At 43.3% G+C, this 24,986-nt stretch overlaps 2 protein-coding genes across 2 annotated transcripts in view; one reads left to right on the top strand and one right to left on the bottom strand.

Moving 5' to 3' along the window:
• Positions 1-21,292, top strand: part of PLEKHG7 (pleckstrin homology and RhoGEF domain containing G7) — a 37,642-nt gene extending 16,350 nt beyond the window's left edge. The window contains exons 9-17 of the mRNA XM_065830444.2: positions 907-1,002; positions 2,251-2,364; positions 4,038-4,212; positions 6,110-6,225; positions 9,073-9,166; positions 12,433-12,512; positions 13,817-13,976; positions 17,052-17,149; positions 20,523-21,292. Of these exons, the coding sequence (XP_065686516.1) occupies positions 907-1,002; positions 2,251-2,364; positions 4,038-4,212; positions 6,110-6,225; positions 9,073-9,166; positions 12,433-12,512; positions 13,817-13,976; positions 17,052-17,149; positions 20,523-20,630 (1,041 nt within the window). The 3' untranslated portion in view covers positions 20,631-21,292. The remainder of the gene's footprint in view (positions 1-906; positions 1,003-2,250; positions 2,365-4,037; positions 4,213-6,109; positions 6,226-9,072; positions 9,167-12,432; positions 12,513-13,816; positions 13,977-17,051; positions 17,150-20,522) is intronic.
• Positions 1-24,986, bottom strand: part of EEA1 (early endosome antigen 1) — a 114,890-nt gene that overhangs the window by 13,782 nt on the left and 76,122 nt on the right. The window lies entirely within an intron of this gene.

The raw sequence follows: 24,986 nt of genomic DNA on the forward strand, positions 1-24,986 counted from the left end.
AATGCAGCAGAACACAGCCACTCTCCACACCTTTTATCCCTTTTTATAATACATTTTATAGCATGAATTTCTACTGGACAGCAGGCTGAATCCATGAAAAAATGCATGCTGTAAAAGGTGCAGAATGCACCCTTGTCAAGATGAAAGAATTAGCATCATCCTATAAGCAACCTTGTCCCCATAAATACACCAAATAAAGCGGTATGTGCAGCTACAACAGCAGTTCATAGCAGTATCACAGAGGGTGATGTTCCCTTCCCTTTGGCCTAAAGCTGAGCTGGGTCATGACTTTGTGTGCAAATAGTGTGTTCAGGAGGCAAGTGTAGGCTTAGGAACAAGCTTTCATCCACATCTAACTGATAATGTGGGCACACTTGAAATCTGATGCAAACATATAGAATTAATTTCTGGGGAGTATGTGATTTTTATAGCACTGTATAGTAATTTCCTGTCCCTCCAATAGTGTGAAACAAACTCAAACTGTGAAAGACAGTCTCTTCTTCAAATGACCATAAACACTTATTTAATTGTCACAGTTCTGTCATACACAATCAGTGTTTTCCAGTAGATACCATTAATGTATGGTAATTTTCCATGCCAGTTCATGTTAAATACAGTTGCTGCCCTAAAATAAGTCTAAGTGGAATAAACGTAATCTTGTTTCAAAACTTTTGTCAAATGACATTATCATGATGTGAGTATTTGTGTATATTTGTTTTAGCTTCTGATTAATTAAAGAATTTCGGGTGTAATTTTGAGGCTAAATCTGGCAATGTTAGAAAGAAAAGTATAGGCACTCCATTAGGCCTGGAACCTTAGGGAGACCAGGGATGGGAAATAAAGTTATTTTAAGCTTAACTTCAGAAGACTACTGATGCTAATTTCTCTTTTCCCCCCTTACTATAGATAAGTCTCTGTTTTCTGAAAACTTTTTTTGAAACTGTGAAGGAGCATGTCAGCAAGTCAGACTCTTCTATGGATTTCAGTTCCATACTCAGAAAGGTAACATAATTAGAAGTATTCTTGCTTAATCTCAGCAGGTCCTGGCGGCAGACCATTTATCATAGTGTGCCAGTGTTTTAGAGAAGTCAAGTGAGTCAAGGACATGTCACTTGTCACAGGCAGTTTGGTCTCAGTCTCAAGCACCTTCATTGACATGTTTGAGGTAGCTGTGGAAAGGTGTTCTCTATGTGTAACGAAGTGTGGGAAGATTTTCCTTTCCTGGGCAACAGTAGCCCAGACCTTGAGTGGATTCTGCCAACAACATACATGAGCTTCTCGCTCTATGGAAGATATTTTCCTGAGACCAGACCCCAGCCCCATCACTGTTTCCTGTCTCCTTCCACTCCACAGCATAGATCCTTCCTCTAATCCATGCAACAGGCCCACAAGTGCGTTTAAGTGCTTCATTAAGAGTCCAGTGGGCCTGAAGTACCTCTTGCCCTTTTGGCCTGTATCTGGTCAGCAAGAGAGAGGCACGGACAGAGTTGTCCTGCCACTGCCAAGCGCTGCCCTGCAGCCCTTTTGGGCACCGTGCATGAGGAACAAGGCAGTTGTTCAAACAGGAGTCTCCAGGGGCTCTATCTCCTGCACTGCTTCCCAATGACTGAAAAGTTGGAAATAGCAGTACAGACAGAAAACCAGCTCATGGACCTAAATTTCCCCTAGTAGCAGATGCCATTAGAAAACTTCTGGGAAAATACTAAAGTGGACCATACCTCAGGGTAAGGACTTTACAAAGGGAAAGGAAGGCTGGAGCTTGGCTTCTCATCCCTTCACCTCTGACTTCAGGCATTCTTATCGATAATGCTTGTGTGAGACAGACAAAATCCCAGACAAAACTCAGTTTTACCGTGGATGGCATTCAACATTCCTAAAAGTTAACACACTCGCATATAAAATGACATGCTCTATGAGGCCATGAAAAGCTGCTGCATAGGTAGTGACTTTTATCTTCAGCTTCTACATGAATTTCACATAATTTCTTTCTAATGAGGACAAAGTCTGAGAATGTTTCACACCTTTGCAGAGCTGTTAGAACTGTGCTCCTATGCATTGCTTGAGCACTTTTGTGGTGTTTTACCATTTTTACTACTTTTTATCTTGCCCTTTGCTTTAATTCCCTCTTCCCCTGTTTTCCCAGGTACAAGGAAATCCCAGGTAAAATGCACATTACAAAACCAAAACTGTTGTTCCAGCCTTTGTCATGACATTTTTCTTTCTTGGTAAGTTTTCAGGTCTTTTCTGTAGTTTTTCCAGGGTGACCTCTGCCAGACACACCAGATTTATTGCCTCAATTATACCTCCGCTGTCTTCTACTTGGAAAACCTGAGACAGAGAGAAGATTTTGGCATGTACCTGAAAGTAAAGTGATGGTTTTGTTGTTGTTGTTGTTGTTGTCTTCAGCCTTCCTGACTTACTTATGACAGGGTTATCACATCAGACAAGGAAAGTTCACTGGAAGCAAAACTGTATAGGTAGCATTTTACACTGGTTTTTGAACTGCAGAGGATATGGCAGATCATCCTTTTGAGTGTATGGTCCCCTGCAAATGTGAAATTCCATACATGTAATTTTGAACAGGCAGCAGGGGAAGCCAAAAGGGAACAACTAGCTGCATTTTTGCAAGGAAACAAGTGTGTAGGGCCAGCCCCTATCATTCATATATCATTCAAGATCATTGATCCCAACAACTAACCTAATATTGTCACTAAACCATGTTGCTAAGAATCTCATCTATGCATCTTTTAAATACCTCCGGGGATGGTGACACTATCACTTCCCTGGGCAGCCTCTTCCAATGCCTCACAACCTCTTCCATAAAGAAATTTTTCCTGATATCCAATACAAACCTTCCCTGACACAACTTGAGGCCATTTCCTCTTGTCCTATCACTTGCTACTTGGGAAAAGAGACCAACACCCTCCATGCTACAGCCTCCATTCAGGTAGTTGTAGACAGCGATAAGGTCTCCCCTCGGCCTCCTTTTCTCCAGGCTGAACAGCCCCAGTTCCCTCAGACGCTCCTCATCAGACTTGTGCTCCAAAATAGAAAGCCAGGAGCATGTCAGTTGTTTCACATGCCTTAGGGTCCTGCGAAGAGAAAGTGGGTTAGCTTTGGTGAAAAAGCCAGGCTGCTTTCCTTGCTCATATGTATTCACTGACCCATGTGCCCACAGGGAGGACACAACGCCTTGGGTAGCACAGCAAGTGCGGCCTCTGCAATAGCCGTGGTTTAGCTCCTCTGACAGGTTTTGCTTTTGCACATAGATAAAGCAAATAAAGAACCTGTTATCATAACACTACCAGCAAGTGGGCATTTATCTCCCTCACATAAGGCTGGAAAGAGCTGCCAGTGATGTCTTTGTACAGTTACAGCACCAGAGCAGGTTCTGTCTGTGCCAGTGCCGTATCTGCCTGAAAGCAACAACTCCAGCCAGTACAGCGGTAGGACTCCCAAGGAAGAGGGCTCTGCTCTTTCTGACTTATGATAAGCAGGACACTGTCCTGTAAATACTTCAGACTGATCTTAAACATTACAGAGTTAGAAAGTGAAACTTAAAGAAGAGGTCTTTTCTCACAGGCAGCCCAAGACTTGGTGGAGACCTCTTTGTAGCAACCACAAGTACTGCAGGTTTCATGGCCTGGGAGATGCACATTGCTCACTACCTGACGAGGATTTCAGACAGGGAAAAAGGTCCCCAACAGGAAGTAGTAAATGACCATAAAACATAAGGTGACCCTCAGATGTAACTGGGGTCTTCCTGATGGACTTAAATTGGCATATAAACAAGAGCATCACTTGATCCCCTAGCATGGCCATAGCATCTAAAATGGGGAGCAGCAACATAGAATGTGAATTTGAAGGAGCGATGTGTGTACCCCTTTAGAGGGTCTTTACACTACCCTCACTCTCATTGTGTGAGAAGCTCATCTTTAGTTGGTCCCTCTCTCATTAAAGTCAGCTGATGATGCAGAAAACTGCTTGCTGCCTCCCTGCCAGCTGAGGCCTAAGCAGGTTCTCCTTGTCTTCAACAGTGGTGTGAACGAAACAAACAGTGCAAGAGGCTGCACCTGCCAGAGCTGCTGGTCGCTCCTTTGCACCGACTGACACGCTATCCCCTCCTCCTTCACAACATCTGGAAGAGGAGCTCTGATGAGACAGAGAAAGGCTTTTACTGGTCACTTAAAGAGAAGGTGGAAAAGTCCATACGTAAGTAGCTAAGATGAAAAGTCAAGCGTGCAATTAACAATTCAAGTTATGTGGCCTTTTTGTGCGTGTCCTTTGAGCGTGAATGGGTCTGGTCTCCCTGCATTAATGCAATGAGGATGTGCATGTCTTTCTACAATCCTGAGTCCTTCCTCATCCTGTAGGAAATGATTGGTGCCACCCTTGTGCTGTCAAAGCCTCTCTAAGCAAGGTCACAGGACTCACAAATCAGTGAGTCACTTGTATTGGCTCAGAATCATCTGTAGTGACATGCAAACAGTTAAGAGCAGATCACAAATGGGAACAAATCAAGAAAGACCTCGAACAAAGAAGTCTCTCAGTTGGATTTATGTCTAGGGAAGATTTTCTGGGGGTAATCCTTAATAGGATAAAATTGTACTCACAAGGGGAATATTATGTTAGTGACCTTGCTCTAAATTACAGGGTTCTACCATATAAAGTAGCTGAAAAAATATCACGGCTACAGATTTCCTCTAGCTATTGTGGAAAAACAAGGAATTGGTCCAGGAAGATTTTTTTTTTCTTGCATTTTGTTTTAAGTAAATAATATATTAATCCAGTCTTGTTCAGGAAGCCATAAATGCATTTCTAAGTGTCTTATGATCATACAGTACATCAGCAGATAGGTGAATTCTCTAAAGGCCTTGTGCAGCTCCCACTGAAATCAAAGATGACTGTGTATCAGCAAAATGCCCATCCTGTCAATCTTGACAGGGAGAGGCTCCAGGCAGTGTGTCATCCCTACCAGCAGCCCACCAGCACCACAGCACTGCCTTGAGCTACCCAGCATGGTGGCACTCTCTCTGCAGCTGTCCTCCCTGTCCTGTAGGCTGAAGGGTCAAACACCTCCTTTGGAGATGAGGCAGAGAGAGAGTTAATGTCTTCTAAAGACAGATAAATCTGGAGGTGCTGCTTTGTGGGTAAATACTCCAATGACTGAATTACCACCTTAAGGAAAGATGCGGGTTCTTTCTCTTCCTGCCAAGTCCCTGTGAGGAGTCTAGCCTAACGGTCCCACAAGGAGCACTCTTTCCAACAGAAGACACATCCCATAGGAAAAATAAGTTGTTTTTATGACTATACTGGAGACTTCTGCTGGGAGGTGTTAGGTATGGTCTCAAAAGACCAAAGGATATCTGGGAAAATTACTGGCAAATAAACAGGTCCTTCCAGAGTTAAAATAACTCTAGGCCAGGGAAACCAAAGATAGAGGGGTGACACATCTTTATTCATAGACACCTGACAAAGATCTGCCTCCATGTTTTGACCAGTGAATCAGTGACATAAGGAACATTTGCAGTCCATCATTATTTGCGATATCACTCTACACAAAAACTTGGAATTTAAGCTTCAGGTTCATTAAAGTTTTCCCCAGAATGGCACTGAATCAGCAAAGAGTCCTCATTTTTTACATTCTGAGGTGCCCCCATCACAGTTAATACTTCAGTCACTTCTGGCACCACTTCCCCTGAAATTAGTTCTCATTAACTTCAACACCATGTTGATCAGGCTGTATGTAATGAAAATTCTTTTTCTCTCAGTACCCCAGACAGTTTAGAAAAGCAGGATTTTTTTTTTAAGAACTTTTGAAGATTACAGTTTTATCAAGTTTTACATGATTCCCCCTCACTGAGACTAGTAAACATAACCTTTGCATTTAACAGTGAATTTAAACCTGTTTAAATGCATAGTTTGAAATTCTGGCTCTGCTGACCTAGGAAGAGTTTAGTAATTTTTTACAATGATACCAAGATTTCATCTAGGGCTTCACATGTGAGGTGCTCTGGCTTCCACTGGAGTAAAATCAGTATTCAACATCTTCTAGAAACACAACTGTTTTTGCCAGTCTTGGCAGTAACTGATGTTTCACATATTTCAGGGGATCTGGAAGGTAAAGTCAAGTGGTTGGACAACTTTCAGAAGTTCAAGCAGCTGCAAGAGGTCATAATTTGGCCCCAAGTTTGGGATCGTGACAGGAGATTTTTTGTCCCAGAGGTAAGTGGGTTTTTTTAAAGGACATTTTTTCACAGTATCACAGTATCACAGTATGTTTGGGATTGGAAGGGACCTCAAAAGATCATCTAGTCCAATCCCCCCGCTGGAGCAGGAACGCCTAGGTGAGGTCGCACAGGAATGTGTCCAGGCGGGCTTTGAATGTCTCCAGGGAAGGAGACTCCACAACCTCCCTGGGTAGCCTGTTCCAGTGCTCTGTTACCCTCACTGAGAAGAAGTTCTTTCTCAAATTTAAGTGGAACCTCTTGTGTTCCAGCTTGATCCCATTGCCCCTTGTCCTATCATTGTTTGCCACTGAGAAGAGCCTGACTCCATCCTCATGGCACTCACCCTTTATATATTTATAAACATTAATAAGGTCACCCCTCAGTCTCCTCTTCTCCAAACTAAAGAGCCCCAGCTCCCTCAGCCTTTCTTCATAAGGGAGATGCTCCACTCCCTTAATCATCTTTGTTGCCCTACGCTGGACCCTCTCCAGCAGTTCCCTGTCCTTCTTGAACTGAGGGGCCCAGAACTGAACACAATATTCCAGATGGGGTCTCACCAGGGCGGAGTAGAGGGGAAGGAGGACCTCTCTCGATCTACTGACCACCCCCCTTGTAATACACCCAAGGATGCCATTAGCCTTCCTGGCCACAAGGGCACAGTGCTGGCTCATGGTCATCCTGTTGTCCACCAGGACCCCCAGGTTCCTTTCCCCTACACTGCTCTCTAATAGGTCATGCCCCAACCTATACTGGAACTTGGGATTGTTCCTGCCCAGATGCAGGACTCTACACTTTCCCTTGTTAAATTCCATCAGATTATCCCCCGCCCAACTCTCCAGCCTGTCCAGGTCCCGCTGGATGGCGGCACAGCCTTCTGGCGTGTCAGCCACTCCTCCCAGCTTAGTGTCATCAGCAAACTTGCTGATAGTACACTCAATTCCCTCGTCTAAATCATTAATGAATATATTGAATAATATTGGCCCCAGTACTGACCCCTGAGGCACTCCACTAGATACTGGCCTCCAACTGGACTCCGCACCATTGACCACCACTCTCTGGCTTCTCTCTTTAAGCCAGTTTGCAACCCACCTCACTACTCTATTGTCGAGACCACACCTCCTCAATTTAGCTGTGAGGATGCTGTGAGGGACTGTGTCAAAGGCTTTACTGAAGTCAAGGTAGACCACATCCACCGCTCTGCCATCATCCACCCACCTTGTTACATTCTCATAAAAGGCGATGAGGTTGGTCAAGCATGACTTACCCTTGGTAAAGCCATGCTGACTGCCCCTAATGACCCTCTTATCCCTGATGTGCCTTGAGATGGCACCAAGGATAAGCTGTTCCATTACTTTCCCAGGGACAGAGGTGAGGCTGACCGGTCTATAATTACCCGGGTCCTCCTTCTTGCCCTTTTTAAAGACTGGAGTGACATTTGCTTTCCTCCAATCCTCGGGCACCTCTCCCGTTTCCCAAGACTTGGCAAAAATGATGGATAGCGGTCTAGCAATGACTTCAGCCAGCTCCCTCAGCACCCGCGGATGCATCCCATCTGGACCCATGGATTTATGGACGTCCAGACTACTTAATTGTTCCCTAACCCAGTCCTCATCGACTAAAGCAAACTCCTCCATTAACCTGGCTTCATCTGGGGTCTCAGGGGTACAGGGTTCCCCAGGACATCCTCCAGCGGAGTAGACAGAGACAAAGGCGGCATTCAGCAATTCTGCCTTCTCTGTGTCTTCTGCCACCAGGGCACCCACCTCATTCATCAGTGGGCCTACATTGCCTCTGGTATTAGTTTTATCTGCTATGTATTTGAAAAAGTTCTTCTTGCTGTCCTTGACCCCTCTCGCCAGCTGTAATTCTAAGGAGGCCTTGGCTACCCTAGCTGCCTTCCTGCATCCTCTAACAGCAGCCTTATATTCCTCCCAAGTGGCCAGTCCCTGCTTCCATGACCTGTAAACTCGCCTCTTCTGCTTGAGCATACCCAACAGATCCCTATTCAACCACGCAGGCCTTCTGGCTCCCTTCCTCGACTTCCTACGTGTGGGGATGCTCTGATCCTGAGCATGGAAGAAGCAATCTCTGTGGAAGGTTTGGTTTCTTGTCTATATAACATGGTCTGAAGTTGGCTGGTTGTCTATATCCTATTTACTGGGGAGTGGCTCTGCTCTCACAGGAGTAGCTGCAGCCTGAGCACTGCAAGCACTATCTAAACGTGCAGGCTCTGCACAGCACTTTAGATGGCTGCACGGGTTGCTCTCTGCTGGTATCCAAGAGAGTACAATCATATGATCCAGGACAACTCTCCAATGCTTGCTTTTAGGGGGCAGAATGAAATTGGATTGATGTAAGTATTACTACCTTCTGGTAAAGATATGAAGTATAATAGAAATTATGCGCTTCTTTCACAAGGTGAGCCAAAGAAATTTCTATTTACATTTAAATAGCATTGTAAAAAATTATACAGCATACCTGGGGACATGTGCACTTTTCTGCTGTGGTTACCCCCTTTCCCATACAAACAGACTTTAAGCATCATTATGGTAACATTATCAGATGGGTGACACATCAAGGATTATATCTGTTTATACGCAGGTCTGCAAAAACCATTAAACTCACTCCAGAAAAGAAAACCCCAGCTTAACATTTCAAAAGCCTAAACAGATTGAAGCAATAGCACTGCTGAAAAAACACAAGCATGCTCGGCTATTAGCTGTGTGATGTATTTAGCCTGAGATAGCAATCCGTGAGTGTTCAGTTTAACTGCTAGTTGCCTCCTATCTCATCATCAGATACGCAAGATTCTCCTTTCTCTCTCTCTCTCTTTTCGGTCAAGTGTTTGAAGCAAAGCTTAAGAGAAAACAGCAGTGAAAACATTTTGTCTTCAGCGAACAGACTTCTCCTTCATGAAGGGAGGCTAACACTAGCAGGTAATGTCCCTAAATGTCCCAATATTAGGAGTTAGCTTAACAGAATCACATTTTGTTAGGCAGGTCCAAAATGAACCTCTGCAACAGTATTTGGGCAGGTGCAGGAAAGAAAAAACAAATGTATAGCTTGTCAGAGAGAGACTGAGAAACAGTCAAAAGGATGGGTAATCTGCATGATGTTCTACTGTCACATCTGGATGTTCAATCTGCCAGGTGCTGAACAAATCAACTGGACTGACCAACGCCTGTCACTCAAAGGGAGAGTTTTACTGTCATGTTCAAGAACATGGCAACAGGAAATCAGGAAGTTTAGACTGCCCTATACAAGGTGTCCCACATGCCTGGGGACTGAAATTAATATACCTTATATATCTGCTATGTGTTTCATCAAAAATTACTGAGAAGTCCATAGGTTTTTGCTATTTTTGTTTCATACTTCACCTGTGGTAAGACTGCTGTTCTGAGGGACAGCTTGGAACAAGAAGGTGCTATCCTGCCAGGTGGTTTCCTTTTTATGAAGAGAGCACTCATACAACATGCCATGAACTCCACGGGTAGCACAGTTGTCCCACCCAAAGATGTTGATTTCTACAGGGCTGCTCGCAGCTGCTGTCACCCCGGCAGAGCAGAGACTCACGTCTCCAGACACACAGGCATCATTATGGAGCAGAGCAGCTGCTTTGCTGCTTGCTGGGGAGCTGCTGCAGAATCTGTACCTGTGTGGGAGAGAAGGGTTTCCTCCTTGCCAAAGCAGGAAGCAGAGCCTGGGCATTTTGGAGAAGACCAGCATCTGAAAGGACGCTGGAAGCTGCATGCCAAGGTGGCTGCAGGGCTGTAGCAACCATTTGACAGAAATAAGCACTGCCCATATCTTACGTTTCCTTCACCACCTCCTCAGGAACAGAGGTGAAGAGAATAAGCACCCAACCCTTTCTATTTCCTACTACCATTGTTGTAAAGGGAGCAGCAAAAGGGAAATGTTCCATTTTTCAGTGTTTTTGTTTTCCTTCCCTCATGAGGAGAATTCTAGCAGCAGAGGAGAAGGCACAATATCAGGGACAGCTGAAGAAAAAGTTGCTAGGATGTTTAGGTGGTGGCAGGCAGAGGAGGAAGAAAGCCAGAGTCCTCTCCCACCAGTCCTTCCCTCTGCACTCATTGCCCTCTTGATGAGACATCAGCCCCCAGTGCAGGAGGTAAGGGTGGCTACCAGGTGTCCACGTCTCTTTCTGAAATACGTCATTAGAAAACTGAGAAGGAGCTATGAGCGTAGCTCTTACCCATCACGACAGCCAGCTGCTTGCAATATGCCTGGGATTTGGCCACTTATCTGAATGAAATATCTTTCAAGACAAAAACGAAATCACAAGTCACATGTAATGCTGCACAACAGAAAAGAGCATGTTCTAAAGTCACAACTCTGAACAGGCTCACACAAGTTTTGTGTTAAGGTGAACTGTGCTTCTTTGAATTAAACTGAGATCACTGAGACCACCATTGCATGAGGTTTTTTGGTAATCCTGTACTTGAGAATAGGAGCAGCTGAGAGAAGTGAGTTCACATGTAGAAAGACAAGGCTCAGGGAAGACATTACGGTTGTCTTCAACTGCCTAATGGCTGATTTAAGGCAGATGGAGCTAAAGGATGAGACATAGCAACACAAGTTGCAGCACAGGGTACTCCCCCACCAGATACCTGGAAAAACTTGTTAACAATTAGGGTGGTCAAATATCGGTACAGGGGAACAGAAAGGTTGTAGTGTCTCCATTCTTCCACATATTCAAAACTTGACTGAACAACCTGTTCTAGCTTGGCCTGCTTGGAGCAGTGGGTTGGACCAGAGACCTCCAGAGCTTCCTTCCAACTGATGCCATTCAATGACTCTCTGAACACAGTATAAATGAAAGAAACAGACAGAGTTTAGGACAAATAATTCTTTCCTGTGTAATGCCCACAAAAGCCTACTGCTGTGTAAGAGATGCTGTGGAGAGCCCTCTAACATGTTTTTGACTTCATGGAAACTTACAGAAGACTAGTTTTCATAAGATGTCTAATACATGTTAACTTGTCATCTTCTGAATCTCCACTGACACATAACAAGGTCCTCTTGGTAGTTTCTTTATCCTCCATGCAACATGACCTAGTTAGAATTTTAGATTTCAGTAGTTACTGATGTTGCTTTGTGCAACATTAATGAGATTAGAAGTTTCCAAACCAAACCTTTCAGAACCAAACACCCAAGAAAGTATTTTAGGATCTTGTAAGATTGCCTGGAAGCAATAGCTCTGACCAGCCTTATTTGCTGTGAAGACTAGCCAGGCATTTCATGACATCTTTTCATGCCGAGAGATATCCTGTTAGTATGGACTAGCCACTGAAGACACTATATAGAATAAAGCCTGCAGCAGTGAAAGGAGGTGATTCTGGAAGTGAATTAGGACAGTAAGTTGAGAGCAAAAAGGGAAATAAAAGAAAGATTCATGGAAAGGGATAGAAGGAGCCATGAACAAGAAAGAGGTCAAAGGACAAAGCTCTGTAAATCCAGTAGAGAGCCCAGGTTTTCTGCAGGAAGTTGTTTTAAAAATACTCTTGCTTTTGTTAAATTGTTCCCTATTGTTTCTTATAATAATACCCAAATTTTCAACATGGCTTGGAGATCAACCTAAAAGACTTCGAAGCATTCTCACAGACAGTTGTTTCTATATTCTTCACATTCTCGTGTCATCTAAGCTAGGAAGAAATGATAAGTCAATACTCTTTTGTGTAGTTTTTGAAAGGCTTTTGTGATACTGTCAATTAACATTTCATCACTGCAAGAGCCTGTGAAGAGGGTAACATAGCAGCATTTAAATGTACCAGGAAAAGTTTGCATTTCCCTGTTTCCTTGTCTCTGCTGTTTTCAGAAGGTTCACTGTTTATCTGGTAGGATTTGCTAGTTCATAGCATGCTGATTGTTGTATTCGACAGTACTCCAGGAGAGCCAGGTCACTTTTCCTAGAAGGTAAGCAGTTGTTTTTTCATAATGAAGTAGCTGCTGCAAGGTACAAGTAATAGTAGTCAAATTCATCAAGAGACATATTATTTTTTTAAGCACTACATTTGAAAGCACAGACTAGGAGATGAGTAATTGTGTACTATGATGGAAATCATGCTTCTTTGATAAAAGTATTTTGTAAGACACAGTGATTCATAGGTATGCCTGATCTTAGATGTAGCATTTCCTTAAAATAATCATGCCACCAAGTTGATTTTTTTTGTTTTCCCCTCAGAAAATACAAGACTCCTTGATGTCTATCTCTTCCTGTTTGATGATCTTCTATTAATTACCAAAATGAAACGTAACAAAAAGGTAATAATGGATAGAGATATCCACTGTTGAGTTATGGTTTTTTTAGCTTGGTAAATATTTTGAATGTACTTTGGGAGATTGATCTAATGATAAAAATACAAGATGTCTAATCGGCTTGAAGGACAGGTGATAGTTCTTTATGCAAAGAGCAAACCATAACACTGATTCTAAACCCTGCTTCTAGGCTCAGTATGTTACAGGAACACTATGACAGGCAGAATTTACATTACAAGATCTTAATATTTTTCTGGTGTTGTTCTGATGTGCTAGATTCCTGAAGCTCAGAAAAGTTTCAGGAATGTAAGAGGTTTTCTGATGACTCGGTCCAGCAAACGGAGAAATTTTTATCCCAGAGATATCGGAACTGTTGGAAAGCTGGTTTCAGTCTCAGTTCCAGCACTGCCTGTTGTATGTTGCCTCTCTTTTCTTTGATTTCCCCTAGTTTAAAATGGAAACAATGACTTTTCTTAAGAAAGTTATTACTGATGAAAAATGCTAGAGAGAGACTTCTATAGATGATACATCCCTGTATTTAGTCACATTAAAAAAAAAAAAAAAAAAAAGAAAACAGATGACCTGACATTCCTAAAGCTTCAATGCAGGAGTTCCTCTAGATAATTAAGTTGATGAAGCTGATGTAAATTAAGGCTAAGTGGACCTGTCCAAAATCTCAGTAAGTTTGTGTCTGATTTAAAGATTTCTTGGTTTTGATTTCTTTTTTTTTTTTTCTAAGAAGCAGGTGTTCTGCTTTTGTAGGAGATAGAGAAGGCAAGTAGTGAGAGATTCTAGATCAGCAGCACCATCCCTTAACAATGGCAGGAGGGGATGAAGGGAGCAGGAATTCGAGGGACCTGGTGCTCACAGGCAAATCTCTGGGGGTTGCCCCATATACATGTGTTAGTGAACCTTCTGTGAAGGGCTTCAAACCCTCTGGAGCCCAAACAATTCTGTGTTCTGCATGTATGTGATGGGAGATGGGGAAGCACACTTCCAAGAAACATAGAGGAAGTCCTGCTATTAAAATAAACGGGGGGTGGGGGTGAAAAAAGACCTTCTAACACCTTAAACTGACTCTTTTCTGCCTGTGGACTTGTGTTGTGTTACTATTGTGCCTTTTTAAGTACAAGGTGTCGCCTTGCAGGAGAGCTCTAGGTACTGAGAAGTTTTTTCTGAAGTTCCTCAGGCAAACAAGCTGTCTGAATACCTTTGATAAGAGAAAGCACATAATTTAGGGCTGTTTAGTGCCTATATTTCATGAGCAGATGGCAGACAACTAGCTAACCAACTTCATTTTCTATTCCCAGAAATACGGGGGCTCAGACACCGGCTTAATCCCTGTCTGTCCTTGCTTCACTCCTGAGCTGCAGTCCTTCATCAGAGAGGGTGGGTTTTGCACAGTCCTAGACCAGCCCATCCCACTAGACAGACTGATACTGAAAAACGTCGATCCTGTCCACAGTACAGGTATGTGCGCACATGCATTGGAACATCTTCATAAAAGCACCCCATGTTCTTTTGCTGTGACTTGCACATACACACCAGTGACTGTCAGATACTATCCATTCGCCCCAAAGGAGGTATCAAGACTCCAATGAATTCTTTGTCAGGAGCCAAGTATTTCCTTGCCCTAACAGTCCCAGCACACTTCATGAAACCCCAAGCATCTTTCCCAAGTACATTTTCAATTCCATACTAGTTATGCAGCATTTTTCCTGTTGTTCCACTGCCTAACACCCCAGCACGCTGCTCTCCTGGGTGTCATCACACATGCACAGCAGCAATTCTTGAGAAGGCTGGAGAGGAGGTTTATCTCCTGAAGCTGCTCTTCCTCAGCTACCCACCAGCTACCGAGAGGATGGAAATCACCCACCATACGTCAGTACCGCTTTTCTCACAGACGTCCAAACACATCGCCAGGGGAAAATGCCCCAACACCTGCTGTTGTGCCCTCGGGTTAAAAAGAGAGGAGAACTGACTCCCACAAAGAGTGACCAGCCTTACCCTGCCAAAGAAACATCCCTGGAGTCACCAAATCAGAGCTTGGGTGAGGGAGCATGTTTTAAAAATCAGGCTTCCCCTTGGTCTGAGCTGTTCTTACAGGCTCTCACACGTTAGCCTAACACTACCCAGATCCCAGGAACCTCTTATATCAGAAATAAAAGAAATACAAATCTCCAGGCTCCAGGGCCTGTCAGCCAACCTAATCCTAAAGAATGGGAGGAAAAGCTCAGGGAGCCAGAATGCTCTGCAGGAAGTCTATAGATGTGGAAAATAAGCCTAGAGCCCATAAAATTTATGATAACTTTGGAAGATATTCACCCAGAGCAGTTAGCATTCAGCATCAATGCTTATAGGAAATAAAGGTAGGCAACAAAAGGCGAATGACTAAAGATGAGATAAGGGGATGAACAAAGGGAAGAATAACCTTTTCATAAATGTACTCCAGACACTGTCTAACAAGTGTCCCTACCAACCCAAGCAGAAATGAATCAGCCACAACAGCCACCCATGGGCAGAGCAGGGGGCAGCCTCACCTTTCTGCCTAAGCCCAGGCCCAATGTCAACAGCTTCTGGGTCCTGGAGAGGGCGGTGCAGCCACACTCCTTTTTGCACATACAACACTGAGCATAAAAAGCATTAAATGGAGATGGGAATAAGATTTTCAGATATTTTTCTTTTTCCTAGACAGAATTTGCTACATTCAGAGATTTATAACCAGGGTCCTTCTTAACCCTGTGACCCACCTGCAACCACTGGTTGTGGCCATTTTCCATACTCTGGACCTCATTATCTGACTTCTCTCCCATATATTCCTACCAGCTTTATTACAGCTGTAGCTATGGCAGTCTCTGTTACTTACCTGGTGTCTTGTAACACCTTGGAAGCCCCATCCCAATACAGGACCCATTGGAGTAGGGTACAATAACTATAATGAGAGAAATTATTGTAGAGAGCTTGCAGTTCAGATTTCCACCATTTTGTGTAAAGCACCAAGCAAAACTTCTGCTGTCAATAAAAAATGTCCCTTTCCCGGGAAAAAAAAAAAATAAATAAAAAATATCTCAGAAATGTGTGACCTTGGGGAATGCTGCCAACTTGTCTGCAGTCTCAAAAAGGAGACTTGTGCTACTGGTGGCAGTAAAAGATTAGTTATCATGTTCTCAGAAAGGGTAGCATGAGTGATCCATCATATTAATAAAAAATGAAACCCTGATTTTTGATCTAACAAGTATTTTTGCATACTTTAGCTTCCTGAGGGTTGATCTCACTTTGGAAAGAAATGCACCTCAATGCAAGGACTAGAAAAGCAATATATTGCAATATCATAGAAATACCCTTTTGGCAGCAGCAGCAGGCTGATAATTATGGAGACCAATTCTAGCCCAAAGCCTAGAATGCCAGGTATCAGTCAAAGGATAAGAGATACAACAATGTGCTCATAACACTGGGAAGATACCCTAAAGGCAGAAATATCCATGAATGCCAGGACCTTGTACAAGAGATGTAACTACGCATGTAAGTTTAATAGTAAGAATCAATCTCTGAAAACAGCTTTCTGATTAGGAATTGTTTTCCTTCTAAAATTCTGCTCTGGATTTCATTTTGCAATTATTATTGCTTCAGCAATAATGCTTTACACTAAGTTTGAAGGAGCGAGGTATGTCACCGTATCAAAGACTGGTAACCTTTACAGTCACAGAATTTCTTTTAGAAAATATTATTCAGAGCCCGATGCTGAGCATTGACCAGAAAATTCATTTTTAGAACTGTAAAGTTGTACTTCCCATTGACCACAGAGAGAACCATGAGTTCTGAAGTGTACCGCCTCTCCAGCTATGAATTTTTGCTGCTAACTGATTTGCTGCAATAATTTAACCAGTCTGTGCTCCACTTTACTTTTCTATAAACATAGGATTATAGGACAATTTATCTTCCAGAAACATTTTGAGATCTGACTGTACAGCACTTGGTAATGCTTAGACAAGAAGCATTACAGAGCAGCAAGATATTCTACATAGTATAAGGCTTCAGAGGAAGCTATATGAACCAGATAAGGTTATCAAAAAGATATGTCCACTGTACTAGACGCAGAAAAGCACTGTCTTGTCTGGGCAACTCAAGATCTTGATATCTCCTCCAGGTTGCATGGGTTCAGGAGCAGAGCTTGGCTCAGGGCTACTGCTTACAGGGAGACAACCCTGCATATCGCTTGCCATCATTTTGTTTACAGCAATGTCAACTCCAGCTGAAAAAAGCAATGCCACACAGATCCAGTGCATTGTCACATGTTGCTGTGCCCTCCTCCCTGCTACTACCAGCCCATTCAAGCACGGCTTCCGCAGGATTTTGGCTGCCTGAGCCAGCGGTGTGCCCAGGTGGCCAAGAAGGCCAACAGCATCCTGGCTGCTATTAGGAATAGTGTGGCCAGCAGGACTAGGGAAGTGATTGTCCCCCTGTACTCAGCACTGGTCAGGCCACAGCTGCATTCATGATATTGGTATCATGAATTGATATCATTTCTCCAAACTTTTCCCACAGTCTTCAACCTGCGAAATGCTTTCCTAATACAGCATGAAAATAGGTATCGTCAGTGCATAGCAGTCCTTTTGCTGCAAGCTCAGACAGAGGCTGCCAAGGTAAGTAGCACACCTTTTTTTCTTCTCTAATTACACAACTACGTTCTCCCTAATGGAGATTCTCAGCCTAAAAGTGGTCATGCTGTGCTAAGAATCTATTACAGTTGTGACATTCGACCAAAACCAAACCAAAACAAATTAACACCCCAGTGCTCCGGCTCACACGTTTATTACAGATTTTTTACTGTTGAACATGTACCAATTTTATATCTGTATTGAAAGCAGGTCGTATTCTTGTTGAAAAAAATTATCACTTCTGATTGCTAACAGAAAAAAAAAGGAAAAAAAAAAACAACCCCAAACATTTATTGCATAACAGAATGAAGATGAGCAGCCCCTCCAGAGAAATCAACACCAAAGCAGCTCCCCTCCACCCAACTCATATGCAGTAGTACTCAGATCAGAAAACTGTTTCATACTCATCTATGCATAACATAGACCTTGTAATTTCAGATTGAACAGATGGTGTAATTAATTCCACTGTTACATAAATACACTCCCCATTTTCCCAGCAAAACACATTTCTAGTAACAGTGCTGTATATAACATCTGAAAGTGTGGTAGGCACTCCACAGAAGTATTTTTTCTCCTGTAAGTTGAATTTCATTCTCTAATACTTAATGCACAGAAATGTGGCTATCACTAATGCTAATTCTTAAAAATAAATTGCAGTAGAAAGACTTTTTCAGGGAAAAGCCATGAGTGAGTTATTTCCATTTCCAAGTCACTGGTTTGTACCTGGAATAGGTATCTACTCAAGATGTTACCTTATCCTGTTACTGAAATATTACCTTCCCCTTCCAAAGCTTCCTTCACATCAGGTGGCTACCCTCTTCTCAACATCTCCCAAGACCAGTTCATCAAAGGAGAAAATTCTGCAGTGAAAGGTTCTTTTCACTTGGATGTGGTGGCATTACCACATTTTGTTGAGCTTGGGCACTCTGATCCTTAGGAAAGGCAGACTCTATCCAGCACCATTTGAGTGAACTGCCTTATTTCAGCTCCTCAGAAGCCAAATCTCAGCATTATCAATGTATTTTTTTAAAGAGACCTACTAGCCAAGATGAACTCATGTGTTTAGCTGATATGACTGCAATGCAGAATGGAAGAAGATTTGGATAAGGTTGATACTGGCGAGGATCATCAGACCAGGGCCTCAAGGTAGCTCAGCTGTATCAAAAGGGAGACAGCAAACTGAAGGAAGCCAGAAGTGCCATATTCCCATTGACTCACCCCAAGCAGAGGGCTGTCACATTGCGAGCTGATCCTGAGACCTCCTGATGTTGGTTAGCAGCCTGCCTCAGCTCTCAGCTCCCCCACAAGACCCCAGCTCACTGGCCAGAGGGAGGGATGCTCTGTTGGGCACTCTTGCCACCATACTGCGCTCTGCCGAATGCACAGGAACGCACACCTGCTCCACGTCTCTGTCACCTCAATTTTCACAGCATATTGAATGCAGACGCGGTGATCTCCCTCTCCCATCTCCTTCTCAGACACACAATACTCAGCAGACACATGGAAAAACAGACCTGCTGTTAGACAGCAGTGTAGGGGAAAGGGACCGGGGGCTCCTGGTGGACAGCAGGATGATCACGAGCCAGCACTGTGCCCTTGTGGCCAAGAGGGCCAATGGCATCCTGGGCTGTATTAGAAGGGGGGTGGTTAGTAGGTCGAGAGAGGTTCTTCTGCCCCTCTGCTCTGCCCTGGTAAAATCACATCTGGAACATTGTGTCCAGTTCTGGGCCCCTCAGTTCAAGGACAGGGAACTGCTGGAGAGAGTCCAGTGCAGGGCAACAAAGATGATGAAGGGAGTGGAGCATCTCCCTGATGAGGAAAGGCTGAGGGAGCTGGGTCTCTTTAGCTTGGAGGAGACTGAGGGATGTCCTCATTAATGTTTATGAATATGTAAAGGCTGAGTGTCACGAGGATGGAGCCAGGCTCTTCTCTGTGACAATCGATAAGACAAGGGGTAGTGGTTATAATCTGGAACACAGGAGGGTCCGTTTAAATTTGAGAAGAAACTTCTTCTCAGTGAGGGTAACAGAGCACTGGAACAGGCTACCCAGGGAGGTTGTGGAGTCTCCTGCTCTGGAGACATTCAAAACCTGCCTGGACGCCTTTCCGTGTAACCTGATCTAGGTGTTCCTGCTCCTGCAGGGGGATTGGACTGGATGATCTTTCGAGGTCCCATCCAAATCCTCATATTTTGTGATTCTGTGATCCTGCCCATACAACGGCCCTGCCTGCCGTTCTTTTGCTGACTTTGACTCCATCACCAAGCAACCCCTGTGTTAGCACCACCATCACCCTGCGCATCACACCCTCCTCTACCAGCAGCTCCAGAGGGGTCAGAGCCATCGCCCCCCACCAAAGCCAGGCTCTGCGCCCTGCCAGGCACACACAGCTTGTGCAGGCAGACTCTGCTCACGTCCACTGCTGGGACTCCTTAGACTTGGAGGTCATGCAATTTATCTCTCCAGCTTTCTAATTCTCAAAGCAAGGTATTCAGCTTGATCAGAGTGTAAACATGCACGAGGAACAAACAGGTCAGTACCAGAATTTATGAATCCCAGGGCCGCATGAAGTTGGACAGGTTGCCCCTTCTCACACGTTTCTACTCTTTGCATCAAAGCTCAGTGTCTCTACATGCATTAGAGCAGGGAGTGCAGCCCCTGACCAGGCAAAATAAAAATCCTGGGGCAGGAGAAGCACAACCAGACCTTAAGCTCATATTGCTGCCAGCTAATTTGTAACATCTAATCATAGCAATTCAGAGGCAACTCAGCTTCTGTGATCCAGACCATCTGGTCTAGCACAGAGAGAAGGAAGTTACATATTTTAAATCCACTTCTGCAGCCATAGCTCCCTGTCCCCATACCTGTATGACAGCACATAACAGAGCTGAATGCTGTCAGCGTGGTGCTAGAAACTGAAATTCATGTGGCAGCACATGACAGATCTCAGAGAGGGACAGAACTTGCTGATAGCACTGGAGCTGTCTTAACCAGAAGAACAGGGAGCCCAAACGGCAGGGACAGCATGGAACTAATAAATATTCCACAAAAAACGGGTGAAATAGTGAACAGCAAACTTCACAATTTCAAGTAAACAGAGCACAAAAATCCTACCTTCCAACCAAAAATGAAATCTCCACCAGAAGTCCCTGACCCCATACACAGACTCCAGCAGTGTGTAGTGACCTGAGCAATGGGGAGGGTCTCGATTCTGGGATAATTAATGTTCACTTCAGGAATTATGAGCATGGGCCTGAAGAAAGGCTAAATAAAACTAAAGGCTCTGGGTGTTTATCTATCTGAATTACGGAAACTTTTTTAGATTGTATTGGTTTATGATTTATATTTTCTTGTTACAGAAAACATGGATGTCACAGATAGAAACTGCAATCTCCAATTACATCACGCAACATGAAACCAAGGAAAGCAGCGCTTTCTGCTTCCCAACTGAATCCTCTGAAATTTAACTATGTCAGTGCAGCAGCAAGTCCAGCAGAAGACTATTGTGGTGATAACACAGTTGTTTCTTCCAGCATGCCTTAAGTTTCTGAAACTAACAGATTTCTGACTTGACAGAAGTGAGGAGTTTTGACCATGGGATGTAGGAATACACTGGAGAGGGAAAATGAGCCATGCAATAAATGTATCACTCCCAGATGCTCCTTTACTTCAGCTAGGGGAAGGATCTTGCCATGCAAAAAGGTTTTAATATAACTTGTTCTTTTCTAAAAAGCAGGATGGGAGAGAGCCTACATTAATGAGGAGAACTTATTCACCAGAGAAGTCTAGAAGGGTTATTCCAAGATCATCCAAACTGTATTAATAAATTCCACAAAATTAAAATTGTATAGCCATAGCTTCCTATAGTTGTGGCTACCTACTAAACTACCATGTTACAAGCTGGTTTTTGCATTAACATTGAATTTATGGAGGCAGATCAGTAAAAGCATGTAGCTGACTCCCCATTAATTTTTAAAATGAGATTATTTAAGTTTCTTTGAAAATGTCATAATTACATTTAACATTCAGTTAGAGATACTACAGAATATATAAAAAGAAATAAGTGTATTGATGCCCTGCTTTATTGGGATTTTTCTTTTACCTGTTTTTTCACAGCTTTATTCACTGCAGATCTGTCATTACGGAGTTCACGGCATTGCCGCCTTTAGAGTTCAAGTTTGCTTCACAAACTCGAGTGTTCCTTTTGGATTAAACCATTTGATTCTCCACTGCTGTTCCAGATCTGTGGCCCACATAGCACATGTGCCCCTATTAATCACTTTTTTTCACCCCCTCTTTTTAAGGTACTGGAAGAGACTCTCAGAACAGGCTGTGGCTGCTAGCCACAACATCCATGCAGGTTGCCACCACGGAGGGAGGGTGCTCTCACCAGGTTAGCCCTGGCTCATCTCCTGAGATCAGCCATAGTCAAGAGACACAAGAGACTTCCCTAAAGCTACTCATACGTTACTCTGTCACTTCTCCCCCTTTCTGTGCCCAACCAGACAGTCTCCCTGAGCAGAAAAGTTAGCTCTTGGAGTATCACCTCCATGTCAGAAATTACTTAGGGGGAAGTGAACACAGACAAGGACTATGCTGAATAACATACGAATGCCATTCCAGTTGTTCACATTATTCATAGGGATGTCAGCACTCTCCTTACATTCACCTCTACTCCACAAATTAGTAATGAGCTCACGTGCTGCCCCTGACCCAGCTTCACTCGCCAGGATGCAGTGGTACATTTTATCCACTCGAGCTGGTTCACCTGTACATACTAGCCACGGTCTGGAGGTTGCATGTACATTATGTACATACTTACCTGGGTCAACACCTCCAGATGCAGCCTAGGCCGCTGCAGCGCACATTCCTGGTCTTCTCCCTGTGCCTGTGATGTGCAGGTTTTTGTCACAGCTTCCTGGGAAAGGAACAGCCACCCGGTGAATGGTGAATGTGTAAGGCAGGAGAGCAGAGCAGAGTGGAGACAGCAGATCAGCTCCAGGACACCACACAAGCCACAAACCCTCAGTCACAACCGGGCTGACACAGCTCTGCTCCATCGCCCCCATCCCAACCTCAGCTGCAAATGGCAACAGAACCTCCCCCTTCTAGCCCTGGTCCCTCACCAGAACCTCACAGCATCTTGAAGCCAATGCTGATAGGACCAGAAGACATTTAAAGCCCAGGGAAGTCACCCCTGACAGAGTAAACTCTGTGCTTCATGCACTGGCAGAAGGGAGGAGGCATTTTACTACTCTCTGTATTTTTTGCCCAAATGAGTTCAAGGCAGGTCTGCTCAGTTTACCAGACAACTAAATAGTCCCAGAGGTCGGTTATTTCCTGGAGGCCAGCACATCTCCAAGGAGGACACCGCAGGGGAAGGAAGAATTCACACATGGGCTGTCTTTAGGGAGACGTAAACTGAACAGACTGCTGCAGTCTGGAAAGATGCCTCAGAAGCAGTTGAGGCAGAATTTAACTTCCCAACTTAAATTGCCTTTCAGGAGACCTCTCCATCTTTCTACAGAGAGCCTTGAGGAAGATCTGCTTCAATAGCTAAACATGGCTTTTTGTGAATGCTCTCATAATTCAATAGCGGCTTTGTCAAGGGACTGATCTCACACACGTTAATCACGTGGCTTCTCTCTGCAACACAGCTCCAGCCTGTAAGAGGTTTCCATGTCATAAGCGAGCCCTTCATTAGCCTAAAAAATAAAACAAGTGCTACTTCTGGGTCTTCCAGTCATGCCAATTGTCCAACTGCATTGAATGCAATGCCTGACCACAGCCAGCAACAGAAGGGCTTTAATTGAATGCAGGATACCCAGCAGCTTTGTATAGTTATTGGGAATGGAAAAACTACTCTGAATTTAACTTGTGAAAAAAAAATATTTGAAAAACAGTCGTTATCACTGCTTCCTCGGGAATGTTAAAGTTTTTGTTGTGGCTCTAAAACTGGAGCGTTTAGCTTGTTCTTAGATGTGTAGCTTCCCAACAGGTCATCTGCAAAATAACAGATTCCCCATTTCAAAGTAGCTTTGCTGTCTGAAGTGGGACAAGGTAGTTCAGAATAACAGAACTAGTCTATTAGAAAGGTCTAATTTATTCTTTTTTATTGTTATTAATCATTCCTTTAGCAGGTTAGAAAACAAAAGTGACATTTCAATATCATTTCATCAGAGTTTATACAGAACTGGTTGATGCATGGTGTCATTTTCTCACCCAAATCCACGGCCACCTTCCAAATCGCAGTTGAGGAATTACAGTGCACGCTGGACTAAATTCTTTCACAATGTAAGGCACAACTACATGGTCACAAGTAGTAAACACAAACACTGAAAACAGAACTTAAGAGAATCAAACTTAAATGAAAAAGAAACAAAACACATTCATGCAAAAAACAAACAAACAAATCTATCTACACCTACGATGATGGTGTGATCCAGTTTAAAAGTGCAGTATGCTGTAGGTAAAACTGCAACATAAGGCGAGTATAATACATTACCTCTAACTACTGTGTAAGAACTTTAAAAATTTCCATATATTTTATACAATTATACAGAAATTAAGCCGTATGAGCAATATTCACATCTGCAATAGTAAACTGGTCATTCAGATTCAGAAAAGAGGCAAACAAGACAATGTAATTTGTTGCACGCATCCATTACAGAACACCATTCATCAAGTTCACATCTCAAGTACTGAAGAAAAAATCAAAAGATTAAATTAATGGTACGTTTGGTGAATGAGGCTATCTATAGCCAAATGACAAAGCTGCATACAAAATTGTTTTTACCCAGCAGACCGTGATTATGAAAGCTTGTGGTTATGATTTATTTCCTGTCCAGCAGCTACAGTTTGCAAGAATGAAACTACAGAAGTTTATGATGACTCGAAGCTATTGGATACTTTCACACATATCACAAAGAAAATCCTTAACTTGTTTTGGTTTTGGTGATAGACTTTTGCAATTTTGGCATCAACTATTTTTACATAACGTGACAGTGAGCAAACCTTATTAAACTTACCTAATGTTTGAATATTATGTTGAGAGGTAGTTTAAATGAGACCTTACGTAACAACTTCAAATGGTGGGGGTTGATTTTTTTTGTGTGTGATCTTTTTTTTTTTCTTACAAAAGTGACAAATCCTATACAAGCAGCATTTTGGACACACTACTACAAAAAGTTCTGGTATTTGCTAACCCAGTGAGACATCCTTTCAAACATCCCTCTTGTGCCAGGAATCAAGCTTTAGTGTGATACAACAAGGCATTTTGCCATAAAGCCAACACCAGGAGCCTGGACCTGCCAGCTCTGGCCTGTTGACATGTAACGATGAACGCTCTTTACCAGCCTTCTTCACCCAAAAAAAGGCTGGAAATACAGATGAATTCGGGTCCAGTTTAGGTCATAGCGGGAGGAAAAATCAGAAAACACTCCTACCAGGCTTCTGCTTTCATAGTAACACTGATCCAAAAGGGTTAGCAGGGCTTCAGGAATCTTCAAATGAGCAGATACTCCTCATCTGCTGCTGTGAGTGCATAGTGTGTGGTGAGCTGAAGACAAAAGGCAGAGTTTATTGCATTAACTAGTACCTATTCTCTCCATTATTCTGATCTTAAGTGGCATCTAATGTTCTCTGCAAATATGCAAACCTCCTTATTCAGTGTCCCTTGAAATAAAATTTAAAAAATAAAAAAAAAGAAACACAAAAACCTGAGTTTCTGTCAAGGGACTTTACTATCCAATTATTGCCGTTTCTGAAAAGTGCACCACATGGTGCTTTTGGAGAGGCTGTGGTTGGACAATAATTTTAGATTT

This window comes from Patagioenas fasciata, chromosome 1 (assembly GCF_037038585.1).
Source record: "Patagioenas fasciata isolate bPatFas1 chromosome 1, bPatFas1.hap1, whole genome shotgun sequence".
NCBI classification, from domain to species: Eukaryota; Metazoa; Chordata; class Aves; order Columbiformes; family Columbidae; genus Patagioenas; species Patagioenas fasciata.